Source organism: Gymnodraco acuticeps, unplaced genomic scaffold (assembly GCF_902827175.1).
Source record: "Gymnodraco acuticeps unplaced genomic scaffold, fGymAcu1.1, whole genome shotgun sequence".
Lineage (NCBI taxonomy): Eukaryota > Metazoa > Chordata > Actinopteri > Perciformes > Bathydraconidae > Gymnodraco > Gymnodraco acuticeps.
This window is the reverse complement of record NW_022990391.1, coordinates 1,043,330-1,057,060: the sequence shown is the minus strand read 5'-3', so window position 1 is coordinate 1,057,060 and position 13,731 is coordinate 1,043,330. Positions and strand designations below refer to the sequence as shown.

The 13,731-nt window shown below is 43.7% G+C and overlaps 1 protein-coding gene across 2 annotated transcripts in view; it reads right to left on the bottom strand.

Moving 5' to 3' along the window:
- Positions 1-9,544: 9,544 nt before the first annotated feature.
- The window catches only part of wdr17 (WD repeat domain 17), a 37,489-nt gene continuing 33,302 nt past the window's right edge, over positions 9,545-13,731 (bottom strand). The window contains exons 29-32 of one of the 2 annotated variants that reach the window (XM_034224482.1): positions 12,811-12,909; positions 11,224-11,291; positions 10,797-10,885; positions 9,545-10,001 (exon numbers count right to left, since the gene is read on the bottom strand). In XM_034224482.1, coding sequence (XP_034080373.1) covers positions 9,882-10,001; positions 10,797-10,885; positions 11,224-11,291; positions 12,811-12,909 — 376 coding nt within the window. In that variant the 3' untranslated portion in view covers positions 9,545-9,881. Of the gene's footprint in view, positions 10,002-10,796; positions 10,886-11,223; positions 11,292-12,810; positions 12,910-13,731 lie in introns of those variants that run through there. The other variant, XR_004569815.1, reaches the window with a different exon arrangement.

Genomic DNA, 13,731 nt, shown 5'->3' with positions numbered 1-13,731 from the left:
TAGAATGAATTGAATGATGAATAAACAGTGAGGGGTATGAATACTAGATATACACAGCAGCCTGTGAGCAGTATGAACAGTGTGTATGAATACACTAGATATCAGCCTGTGAGCAGTATGAACAGTGTGTATGAATATGCTAAGATATATAAAGTATGAAAACGGTAAGCAGTGCAAGTATAGTATAAAATATATAGATATTAATTTCATGATGATAAACATTGTGGAACAATGATGAAAAATGGGAATGGATGTGGCGACGTAAAACTGACACAAAACAACAACAAACTTTTGCCGAGCCAATTGGAGAGTTTCATCAGCAGCACGTGGTAAAAACCACCAATGAGCGCTCAGCTCGAGATACCAGCGAGTCGTTTCCCATCAAGCATTTAGCTTCCGCAGCCCGTGGAGAGGAACTGCGCCGCCTCGCCGCGCCTCGCTCTCAAGGCTGCGGGCGTCTTTGTCCCGCGAGATTTCAACGTCTCATGTAGGCGAGCCTCTAGAGCAAGTCGGACAAAATGACTAACCATCATGCAACGCACTAGCAAGACGTTGATCGCAACTGCGCAGGTCTCGCTTGTCCCAAACAAGCCTAGAAACTTTTCACGCGCGCAGACAGACTCCGTGAGCGAGCAGGGCTGTCTCTCTCGCGGGGGTTTAATCTGCGTGCGAGGGTTATTTCATGCGCGTGGAAAAGCACATTTTCCGCTCGTGAGTAGCTTGTTTTGTGCGCTAGAATGTTGACCCAAATCTGACTCCATACCCACCCCCCTCCGCATCTCCGCTGCGAGACGTTGCACGCGCCCCCAACTCTGACTGACTTCCCGCGTCCCTGTGTAACTGGGAAACTGATAGAATTGGATCATAAAATCGTGGTGTTTTTGCAACTTCAGCATAGGGGATAGGGATGTTTATTGAACTTCGGTTGAACACATGTATGGCTCTGCCGCTCAGCGCTGCTGCTTGCTTCAGTCTGTGTCTGCGTTCTTTCGCACCTGCCTGTAATCTGAGAAGGTCCCGCCTCTCGGGCTGGCTCCCGGCCGGAAAATCTTCAGTGTTGATTGACACTTCAGTAATAGCCTATCAGATAGCACTGTGGGCGGGACATTGCTCGTATACACAAAGTGGTGACTGCAGCCAGAGAAACGGTCGCATCAGAGCCAAAGTTTTATCGACAATTTGATTAAAAAAAAGCCGATACCGATAATCGGTCAAATGCAGAATATGGGCCCCCGATAATCGGCCAGGCCGGTCGACCCCTAGCAGAGACCCCAAAGGGTGCCCCTCCTGTCAGATGAGAACAGGAAACTGAGGCTACTATTCGCACAGGCTCACTAGGCTCACGACATTCGGACGGTGGGGTCAGAATGTGGCGTCAAAACATGAGAGCATGGACCCATCCTGCCTTGTACCAACGGTTTAGGCTGGTGGAATGGTGGGGGGGATATTTTCGCCCCTTAGTACCAATTGAGCATCATATAAGCCCCACAGCCTACCTGAGTATTGTTTCTGACCGTGTCCATCCCTTTATGACCACAGTGTTCCCATCTTCTGATGCTACTTCCAGCAGGATAACACGCCATGTCTCAAAGCTCAAATCATCTCATACTGGTTTCTTGAACATGACGATTAGTTCTCTGTCACTCTAATATCCTCCACAGTCACCAGGGGCCTCATTTAGAAACGTGGCCAATTTCTAAGCAATCTTTGCGATTTATAAAAACTGACTGGAAATGTGCGGTCCTCCACGGACAAGTTTTTGAACGGGAGAGATGAGAAACTGCAAAACCGTTGGCAGAAAGAAGAATAGAGAGAAACATGTGAACATAATACCAGAAATCTAAATATTAGCTCCCATGAATGATATCTATATGAATAATTAATTGGCAATACTGATAAAAAGCCGATTGTTGTCACACCAGCCTACGAAGTTCTCCACCAGGACCCTGTACTCCTCCTCGTTGTCATCTGTGATGCAGCTGATGATGGAGGAGTCATCTGAGACCTTCTGTAGGTGGCATGAGCCGGAGTTGAAGCGGAAGTCGGAGGTAGAGGGTGAACGATATAAAGTCTGAAATGTTACTTGCATCACAGCAAATATCAAGACACAATACATGAAAAACAAACAGAAAACATTTAACATAACAGCCAATCAGTGAGAGAAAACCTTTTCATGACCCTTTAGCGTGCATTGGATCTGGGATTCAGCTCTGTATGTACTGTGAGGATTGACATGGTGCACAAAGGATGCTTCAGTCTGACTTTATTGAATCGCGGGACCCTGTATCTCCGATTAGATGGTAGCAGTTCATATTCGCTGTTCAGAGTATGGCGGCGGAGAAAATAAATTCTTTGTTTTGTCCTTTTGCACAGATGTGCTCTATCCATGACAGCAGATGGTCAATCATTACACCCAAGTATTTGTATGAAACTCCCTGCTTGATTTGATCTGTATGGATGACAATGAGGACTTTATGGGAGTCAGATGGTGAGCCAAAAACGATTTCCTCAGTGTTCTTGGTGTTGATCTCAAGAGCATTGCTATCAGTCCACTCGACCACCTGATGTACAGCCTGTTGGTGCAGGGTCAGGGTCGTCTGTGTTACTGAGCAGATATATTATTGCAGTATCATCAGAGTACTTAATTATAAGAATAAGAATAATAACTTGGATTTCTATAGCGCCTTTCATGATACCCAAGGTCGCTTTACAAGGAAGAACTGGAGTATAAACAAACATAACAAAACAAAAGGCAGTGAGACAAAACAACAAATAGATTTGGGGTCAAAGGCCTTGGCAGACAGATGGGACTTGAGGGCCCTTTTGAAGGCGTCAAGCGTGGGGATGTTGCAGATCTCCGCAGGGAGAGCGTTCCAGAGAGTGGGGGCTGCCATATTGAAGGCTCTGTCCCCGAAGGATCGCAGGTTGGTGCGGGGGGCCAGAGTCTGAAGACCTCAGGTTCCGGCAGGGGCGGACTGGCCATCTGTAGAATCTGGAGAACCACAGAACGACCGGCCGTTGACGGCCGGCCCTTTAAAAAAAAAATGGTTTAACGTCATCATATAAGTTTTGCTGACGGCCGACAGAGGGCGACAGCAGCCGCTAATGCAGTTGTGTGGTTCTTATCTGTCAAATAATCACACACGAAGAAGAAAAAAGACCGGCCACACGAAGAGAAGGGATTAGACGCCGCGGCAGACAGGGAGAATGAAAACACATGGATACAAATCAAAGAAAACAAAAAGAAAAAGGTGGGGCCGAGAAGGCAAGAGAAAAAAAGGTGAAGTCACTCGCAGGTGAAGCATATACATGTCGCAAATTGACAGACTGCCACTGAGAAGGCTCTGTTCCCAAAGCTGCAGAGTGTGGATGTGGGAATGGATAGGAGTCCGGCTGCGGTGGATCTGAGGGACCGTGGGGGTTGATAAGGAGTGAGAAGGTTTGTGAGATAAGGGGGGCCAGATGGTGGAGTGCTTTGTAGCTGAGGACCAGAACTTTGTAGTTGATGCGATGGGAGACAGGAAGCCAGTGGAGGTCTTTGAGGTCTGGGGTGATGTGATGCCATGGTTTGGTATGCGTGAGGAGACGTGCAGCTGCATTTTGAACCCGTTGGAGTCTGTTGAGGGATGTAGTGCTGATGCCGTAAAGAAGTGAGTTGCAGTAGTCAAGGCGGGAGGAAATGAAGGCATTGATTAGTCGTTCGGCTGCGGGGCAGGTGAGAGAGGGTAGGATTTTTGCAATATTGCGGAGGTGTAAAAATGAGGTTTTGACTGTTTGGCGGATGTGAGGTTTGAGGGAGAGGGTGGGGTCAAAGATTACGCCAAGGTTGCGTGCCTGATTGGAGGGGGATTGAATTATGACTTGATTTGGTGTGTTGGTACGACAATCATCAGTGTGGAGTAAAGAGCACAGCTGAACTCACAACCTTCACAAATTGCTCTCTACTAGTGAGGAAAGCAGCATACCAGTAAATCAGGTATGAATTTACTTCCATTTTGACAATTTTTGACACCAAGATGTCTGCTTGTATTGTGTTGAATGCTGCTGAGAAGTCTAGGAAGAGGGCTCTTGCATAGGTGTTACGTTTATCTAAATGTTTAGTGATGATGTGAACCAGAGTGGCCACAGCGTCTTCCGTACCGCACCCTTGTTTATAGACAAAATGGTATGGATCCAGTTTGTCTTGTGTTGTACTTATAAGAAATCGGAGCAGAATTCTTTCTAGTGATTTCATAATCACTGATGTGAGGGCTATTGATCTGTAGTCATTATGTTCTTTTGGGCAGCGGTTTGATGTGTGAAGTTTCCCATGGCAGAGGGATGGTGTGCGTGTCAATGGAAGCCTGAAAGATGGGTGGCCTCACTGGAGCCAGCTCAGTAGCAACTTTTTTCAGCAGAAAGCCGCTGCACCCATCTGGCCCAGCAGCTTTCTTGGTGTTGGTGTACTGAAATATTTTTCTGACCTCTTCGACACTGATGGTCATTTTGTCAGAGGAAGCAGGTATTTTGTAAACGGGTAAAGAATGTGTTTAGTTCGTTAGCAAAACTAAATTAATTGTCCGTCACAATAGGTTTAGCTGAAGATGACATTCCTGTCATGGTTTTCATGGTGTCCCACACCTTTTTGGGGGGTTTTGGCTTTAAAAGCTGAACAGGAATGGTGACAGCACAGTTCCTTGGGGGGCTCAAGTGTTGCTCAGCAGCACATCAGACACGCTGCCTCGAGTCTGACATACTGAGGTCTGCTGGTGAGGTAGTCAGTGATCCAGGCCACCAGGCTGTGATCCAGGCCACCAGGCTGTGATCCAGGCCACCAGTCTGTGATCCAGGCCACCAGGCTGTGATCCAGGCCACCAGGCTGTGATCCAGGCCACCAGGCTGTGATCCAGGCCACCAGTCTGTGATCCAGGCCACCAAGTCTGTGATCCAGGCCACCAGTCTGTGATCCAGGCCACCAGGCTGTGATCCAGGCCACCAGTCTGTGATCCAGGCCACCAGGCTGTGATCCAGGCCACCAGGCTGTGATCCAGGCCACCAGGCTGTGATCCAGGCCACCAGTCTGTGATCCAGGCCACCAGGCTGTGATCCAGGCCACCAGGCTGTGATCCAGGCCACCAGTCTGTGATCCAGGCCACCAGGTTGTGATCCAGGCCACCAGGTTGTGATCCAGGCCACCAGTCTGTGATCCAGGCCACCAGTCTGTGATCCAGGCCACCAGTCTGTGATCCAGGCCACCAGGCTATGATCCAGGCCACCAGTCTGTGATCCAGGCCACCAGGCTGAATCACTGACAGCCTTGGAGTAGTCGAAGAACAGGATTCTTACAGAGCTGTGCAGCCTCTCCAGATGTGTGTATGCTCAATCCTCGTATGCAAACTGCAGGGGGTCCAGGGAGGCGCACTCATACCTCTTTCCAACCAAACCAGTTCCAGTTCTAGCTCCGTGCTAGTACTCTTCTGGTTCCAAACTGGTTCTTCCTTTTAGCTCTAGTTGTGTCCCAACAACAATGGGGGACTGCGTCGGGTCGATGATCGTGTTGCTTTTAATCTTACGAAGCCAGATTAAATTAAAGAACGACTTATCCAACCTTATACTTTTCCCTAGAGTCCTGTGGTTCATTTACCGACCGCTGCAGTGCTGCTCGTCCACCGGAGTTTAGTCTATCGTTTATTCTCCCGTTAACTCATGGCAGAGTTTATTCTTCCGTTAACTCACCGCAGCGGCCGCTGTAAAGTATTCACTGTCTGATTGTCACACAGCAGCTGATAAATATCCCCCATCCCCATACCTGCCAACCCTACCGATTTGGGCGGTAGTCTACCGCTTTTGACATGTTTCTACCGCCTACCGACTCAGCTGGCTTTCCCTACCGATTTTCAATCTTCCCAAACTATAGCAAATAAAAATGATACTACATAGACACTGGACTCGACTTTTGGCGGATACCGTTTGCAGCGTGTCTGTGATCGCATCATACAAACAGTCCTCTGTGTTTCTGAAAGAGAAACAACGTGCAGACCGTGGGTAACGCTGCCTTTCCTCTGCACCCCCGGGGCTGATGGGTAATCACTCCCAAATGAGTTTAAGGGAACAGAGACGAGGCATTTGAGTCCTGCAGGATTTCCCCGTTAATATCAGTGTCTCGAAAACACATGTTGGCGACTGAAAGACATCCAGTGTTTGGTCTTTTCATGAAGCATCCTTCACCTACAGTGTCTCAACTGAAAGAGGACCACAAACACAATATAATACCATTTTGAGATTTGGGGATATTTATCTCCCATTCTTTCACTTTTTCTGACATTTCAACACCAAACATGTCGTTAATGTCTCTGTTTAGTGAACGACAGCAATCTGAAAGCCTGTACAATATTTATACCACACTTTATCAGTAGAAACATGCAGGAAATGACTTTTTTAATGCAGTATTTTCTGATTCATGGCGCAACACAAAGATATTTCGCTCTGTGCAAACCTTTGACTCTATGTCAACAACATGAAACAAGAATATGAACCTGGCTTTATCCAATGTTCACACAAGAGTTCTACATCCTGACACATCCTTCATCTGTCTCAACTGAAAGAGGACCAGAAACACATTACAAATATAACAACATGTGGAGACTTTGGGATATTTATCTCCTATTCTTTAACTTTTCGGGCATTTTACAGACCAGACATGTCTTTGATGTCACTGTTTACCAAACTACCACTTTGTCTGAAAAATGCATAAAATGATGCAATACATGTAAATACATGGTTTATACATGTAATTACTGGGTTCCATTTCTTCTGATTACCTCATTTGGGCGTGCACATTTGCCGCGCGCAAACCTACCTCTTTTGGATTTGGAAAGGTTGACATGTATGCATCCCCATAAGTGAATGTGTTTCAGTATGAATTTAAGCTGTTGGCATCACAACACCGTTATTAAAGTGTCTATTAGACAGGTGATGTTAGCATAGCAACTGAAGCTCATCTGACTGTTTGTCGTTATCATATTCTCTACAGGCATATTTTACTGCCGTATTTTTCTTTATGATTTTACTTGTGTACTGATTCAACCTGATAAATAAAACAACAGGAAATCCTATGAGGCAGTGTGCTGGTATTCAAAACAGGAAAGAACAGCGAACGGGTGATCATTAAAAGTAAGGTAAAAACAGACAGCATCACACTATGCCTGGTTGCCTCACTTTATGTAAGTGTGTTGTTCATAAGTGTGTGGTCCCGTTGTAGGAATCGTCAGGGCAGGGGGCTTAAGATGCTGCAGGAGCAGTCTCTCAAAGATCTTCAGGTGAGTCAGAGCTACCGGCCTGTAGTCACCTAGAGGGCGGGGGCATGTCTTCTTAGTCAACAAGACAATGCAGGAGGTCTTCCAGATCTGGTGCACCTTCTCCAGCTTCAGAGAGACTGAAGAGGAGCTGGAACCAGTTACGTTTCTTCCAGAGAATGTGCTTACCTTGCAGGCTTAGCAGTGATCTATATACGTATAAAGTATAGCAACACTCATGGTTTTTCATAAAAATGTGCATTTGGATTATTAATCTTTGAATAAAGAAAACAGGTGTTGATGTCCTTATTCAAAATGGACAAATATTGCAATCTTGCTTCAGCACCTGCAGCAGACTCTGATAGGTGGAAGGAGTGTTCAACTGCACACTATACCACATATCCACATGGTGGGAAGTGCCCTACAGCAGGCTGTGTATTCAAAATACTGTAAAAGACACTGAACTCTTTTTCTTCCCCATCTTTGATTTCTGCTTATGTTAATGCTTATGTTTGCTTGTATTCATCTTCTTTTGACCTTTTATGCTTCAGGAATCAAATCAGAATAGATGTTTGATCACAGAACCGATGTGGTTATCTTTGACATCAGTATCTTGTTCAACAATGGAAAATGTGTTCAGTATTCTTAATGTTGGTGTATTTCAGAGTCTGTCTGCACTCAAGAAAATGTCTTTATAAAGCACACTAAAAAGCAACACTTTGAACAAAGTGCTGTAGGTAGCTGACAAAACATTTATCACAAACAAAAGACACAGCTGATAGGCACACATAAACAGCACACAGGCACACCACATGGAGAGGATTCAGAGTTTGGACTGGGGGGGCTTTATTCTCTATTACATTTCATTTAGCTGACGCTTTTATCCAAAGCGACTTACAATGACCAATTACAGGGACATTCTCCCTGGAGTAACTAAGGGCTAACTGCTTTACTCAAGGTCACACTAGTGGTGTTGTTCCAGGCGGGATTTGAACTCACAACTTTCCGATCTTCAGCCCACCTCACTACCCATTAGACCAGTGATTCTCAAACTTTTTTCAATAATGTACCCCTTTTTTTTTTTTAAATCAGCCACGTACCCCCTGATCGGCACAAAAAGGATTTGTTAAGGAAGAAATGCCTATATAAAGAGGTATAGTACAGCGCTGCACCATCAGTGTCTGATTTATTAAAACAACAACATTGTAACTGAGAAACACTTAAATGCTACATTTCAAATGTTTACAATCCATCACTAAATTCATGGCAAACCAAGTTTAACATCATGCAATAACACTGAGACGACATTAGTTGCATTTAACTGATCTTTTTAATAAGTTGTACAATGTAGAGAAACATGTGCTTGTGCTTCACTGAGGATCTTTGTCATTCTGACAGGGAGGCAAACTGCAGTTATTACACTTCGCGTTTTGAAACATGTGTAACTCTGTTCATATAAAACCCACACTGCTCAAACTTCCTTACTTTCCCTAAAATTGGTATATTTATTTATTTATGTTGGGGCGTGGGGAATGAAGAGGAAAATATATATGAGCATTTTATGAGCATGGGATTTTGACCCCTCATATAAACATATGCATAATGCTGCGCTATACTTTGCAGCCACAAGCCGTTGCCAAGCAACGCTTATTGTTTGAGTGGAGCAAAATTAAATACACTAAGAGTTAGACCTAACACACTTAGCTAGTTTATCTACTCTGGAACTAGCTATACTAGTTATACATATATTTATTCTTTACTGTCGGGTCACTTATTACAGGTTCAGCGAGCTGCACGAGACTGACAGGCTGTCAGGAGAGGGAGAGGAAAAGAGAGCACCCCGTTTATTTTCCCATTTTATTATCAAGAATTACTGTAAACCTTTGAATAAAGTAGTTCATCTACTATTAGTAGTTTGTTTGAATGCATTACTTATGTTGTTTTTTCATTAACATAAAATAAATCTCACATACCCCCTGCAGTACTCCAACGTACCCCTAGGGGTCCGCGTACCCCCATTTGAGAACCACTGCATTAGACCACCACTACCCACACTATTCATTCCAACGTTCAGCTTTGACAGTGATACAGTTTAGTTTGCAGCTCTCCAACAATGTAATACAGCTTGTAGTTTCTCTGCATTCTTTTCTGTCAGTTTGACTTTTGAGTTTCCAGGACTTTCAGCAGTACATTGCACTTGGGCTTTATGATGTTTCAAGACATTCATTTCACATTTCTGCAATTCCTTTAACAGTCATCATCCTCATGTGTTTTCTGCATGTACTAGATCATTTTTTGGTACAGCATTAGAGATTTATTATTTATTCTATCTACACGTTATTCTGCTGTATCATCAATATATGTGCAACACAATATGCAGTGGTTGCTTTATTTAAGTATGTTCTTTTCTTTTTTTACAACAATACAAGAAAGTATTTCAGATTCATACCCTGTATATACATATGAATATCACATATGCCACTCAATCCGAACCCCTTCACACCTGAACCACAATGAACCATGATTATGGGTCATTATAATACAGAGGGCCAGTTTGCTGAAGCACAGAAATATGTGTGTGTGGGTGTGCGTGCTTGAGTGTGTGTGTTAAAAGGGGTTTATGCGGAGTCCTGTTCCGAGAGGGGAGAAAGGGTTTACCTTTGCCCACATTAGTGCATCATTAAGAGAGATGGCTGATTTACCGTCCTCCAGGAGAAATACTGGACCCTGCACACAAACAAATAAGACAACAAGAAACATCACAAGTTGTCAAGACATGTGAGCAGGGCCGGCCCTCGGCATAGGCAGTATAGGCGAATGCTAAGAGCGCATCAACCCATAGGGGGCGCCAAAAAAAAAAAAAGTTAGAAATTTAAAAAAAAAATGTTCCCGATTTTGGATCAACAAAGTACATCTTATTATTTTATACTAACAGAACTACGCATATATTGCGTACAGCACCCATAAACTATGGCACCCACCCCCCCCAAACAAATCAAGTTGAACTGCCCCAGCCCCAGTAAAAACCAGAGGTTTATGTGAAATTGTTCTTTTTTTGAAATAATGGTTTTAGTGTGCAATTATAGGTTTTAATTTTGTATTTGTATTCATTTAAAATAAATCAAACTCCCAAAAAACGTACACAGCTTCTGTGTGCTTTTATTAACATTGGAATTTACATTATAAGCGGCCGCGGGGTGAGAGCTTTAGAGAGCTCTCTCCTGAAAGACTGAGAGGCTCTGATAACCTCAGCTCAGTGAGGTAAAGGCACACCTCTATATGATCATTATAGTTATATAAATCATGTTCAAATGGATAGGAAACGAAATACAGTTGCACGCATCTTGTTACAATATCTATCTTTCTGTGGTCATGCCACAACCGTGCACGCGCGAATCATAGTGAGTGTCTGCATTTTGGGGGGGGGGGGCTACAATCTTGCCTAGGGCGGCAAATTGGTCAGGGCCGGCCCTGCATGTTAGTGTAGATTCACACAAAGCAATACACTGAAGGAACACACACCTGTATTCTGTGTCCAGTGAAGCAGGACAGCTGAACATCTGAGTGGCTGGGCAGATTGGAGCCCGTCACATAATCTGCTCCACACAACACTGAAGCAGACACATGTTGTTCTGGTTAAACATTTCTCCTAATCTCATGTTCCTATCATCAACTTTCACACAATACATAATCCATATTAATATGGAGCCTAGCTAAACTGAAATCTGCATCATTCATGTTTCCCTGTCAGCACTCTCCACACATCAGCAATAGCAGGGTAATGTTCATCAGGGCGATAAACTGCACCGGGGGCTCCAGCTCCTGACAGACCCCCCAGCACCAACACTCCAACAAGATCCCAGAGCCACAGCAACATGTAATATCTGTCTGAGCGGTGTTTTATTTCTATACAATCCCCTCAAACTATGTTTAGAACTGTTATTTATACCAGAGTCTGTTGGCGGGATTCTCCTCTGGACGCAGATGAATTCTTCTCTTTGACACTCTGAAGGAGAACTGTTAGAAACACAGAGACAGAGGTACAGTTGTGAAGTTATGCATATGCACATAAGCAATGTAGAGGCGTCATATTGATAATCAATCAATCAATCAATGTTTATTTATATAGCCCAATATCACAAATGTTACATTTGTCTCAGTGGACTTTACAGTTTGTACAAAATATCAGTATGACAATAATAATGACAGTCACATCTGCCAGGCAAATTAAAACAAATGGTTGAATGTTCAAAACATACAGTATGTATAGGGTGTCGTGGGTGACCCTTTATACTTCTTTAAGAAAATATGAAGGATCATCATCCTCCCTCTCAACTTTAAACGTGTCCACTATTGCAGCAGTGGTGTTGACAGATGGTCACAATGATGCTGACCCCCCCCTTTCCCAGTATGTGCCTGACTATGTTTATCCACTGATCATTCAAAGTGGGTTTGCTACTCAATGTCAGGGCTGGCCCTTGGCATAGGCAGTTTCGGCGAATGCTAAGGGAGCATCAACCCATCGGGGGCGCCGAAACATTTGGGGGGGAAAAAAGAAAAAAAAGTTAGAAATAGAAAAAAAAAAAAATTACATTTCATAACAACACAATTTCCCGATTTTGGATCAACAAAGTACATCTTATGATCTTATACTAACAGAACTACGCCTATATTGCGTACAGCGACAATAAACTATGGCACACCCCCCCCAAATCAAGTTGAACTGCCCCAGCCCCAGTAAAAACCAGAGGTTTATGTGAAATTGTTCTTTTTTTTAAATGATGGTTTTAGTGTGCAATTATAGGTTTTAATTTTGTATTCGTGTTAATTTTAAATAAATCATACTCCCAAAAAACGTATACAGCTTCTGTGTGCTTTTATTAACATTGGAATTTACTGTGTAAGCGGCATTGGGGGGGGGGGAGAGCTTTAGAGAGCTCTCTCCTGAAAGACTGAGCGGCTCTGATAACCTCAGCTCAGTGAGGTAAAGCCACACCTTTATATGATCATTATAGTTATACAAAAACCAGAGAATAAATGAAAAACAGGTATAAAATACTGACAGTACAAAAAAGTTGTTATTAATAAACAAGAATACAGTTTGAAAGGGGAGTGATTTGTAAAATATCCAGAAAGAAAAAGAATATCTGCTTACAGTTCTGTTTCATCTGGGTGTTGAGAGATGTATCCATAGATCTCCTAATGTTGCTCTCAAAGTGTACCAGATTGATGCTTTTAACTTCAATATAAAAAAAAATCAATGTAGTCTAATTGCAGTCTGACCATCTTCATCAGCACTGTGTGTGTGTGTGTGTGTGTGTGTGTGTGTGTGTGTGTGTGTGTGTGTGTGTGTGTGTGTGTGTGTGTGTGTGTGTGTGTGTGTGTGTGTGTGTGTGTGTGTGTGTGTGTGTGTGTGTGTGTGTGTGTGTGTGTGTGTGTGTGTGTGTGTGTGTGTGTGTGTGTGTGTGTGTGTGTGTGTGTGTGTGTGTGTGTGTGTGTGTGTGTGTGTGTGTGTGTGTGTGTGTGTGTAACCTACTTGCTGTTGATTTGTGTGCAGGCTCGCCAGGCATCCAGCTCCACTGACAGCTGCTCGATCTTTAGAGGAACACACACCTCCCTCCGCTTCAACAACTGACTGCAGAAACAGAAACAGTGAGGGAACATGGTGATTGGCTTACTTTGAAAACGTTAATCCTATTTTAACCTGATTATGGAAACTTTCTAAGTCGAAAAATAGTGAATGAGCAGCTTCGCGTCAGGAGGAATCACTGCGGATCACAGAGCCCATTCTTTTTGTATTCCTCAGTTCTGGGTTTTTTATAACTGCTTTACCCCATGTGAATCCTAAAACTTTGCTAAGCATCTTCTAGCTAAATAGTTGCCTATTCAACAAAGCTTAATAATTATGAACACATGAATAACTGCCACTGTAACTGAGGGAGCAGGAGAGAGTGTGCAGCTGTGTTCTGTGTGTGGGACGTCTGCCAACCAGTCTTGTTCCATGGGGGCCAAACTTTGGTAAAGGTTACTTCATTTATGATGGGATAGGCAGGACTTATGGAGCAGTGGGTGCTTTTGTTTTTGTTTCCTTATTAGTATATCAGATAGTGAGGGATTTTTGTTTGAGTTGTTTTGTTTTGTTATGTATTCTCAAGCTATATTCTTTTATTTGGCATAATGCCTTTTTCTCCTCCTCCCCCTAGCTTAAAGAACATTTGCTGGAATTATTTTGGTTAATGAATACACTTGTGTTCACTTTCACCCTGACTCTCTCAATTGTATTGGTTGTTGTGTTACTGTCTCCATTTTCCCCTAGTCCTTATTGGGGACGTAACGCCTGGTATTGCTCGGGGGGGGGTCACAGTGGAGGACTTCTGCCTGGCTGGCTCTTGGTCCTCTAACTCGACTTTTGTGCAGTCGTGTTCCACTCTACTAAATGTCAATAAAGTGTACAATT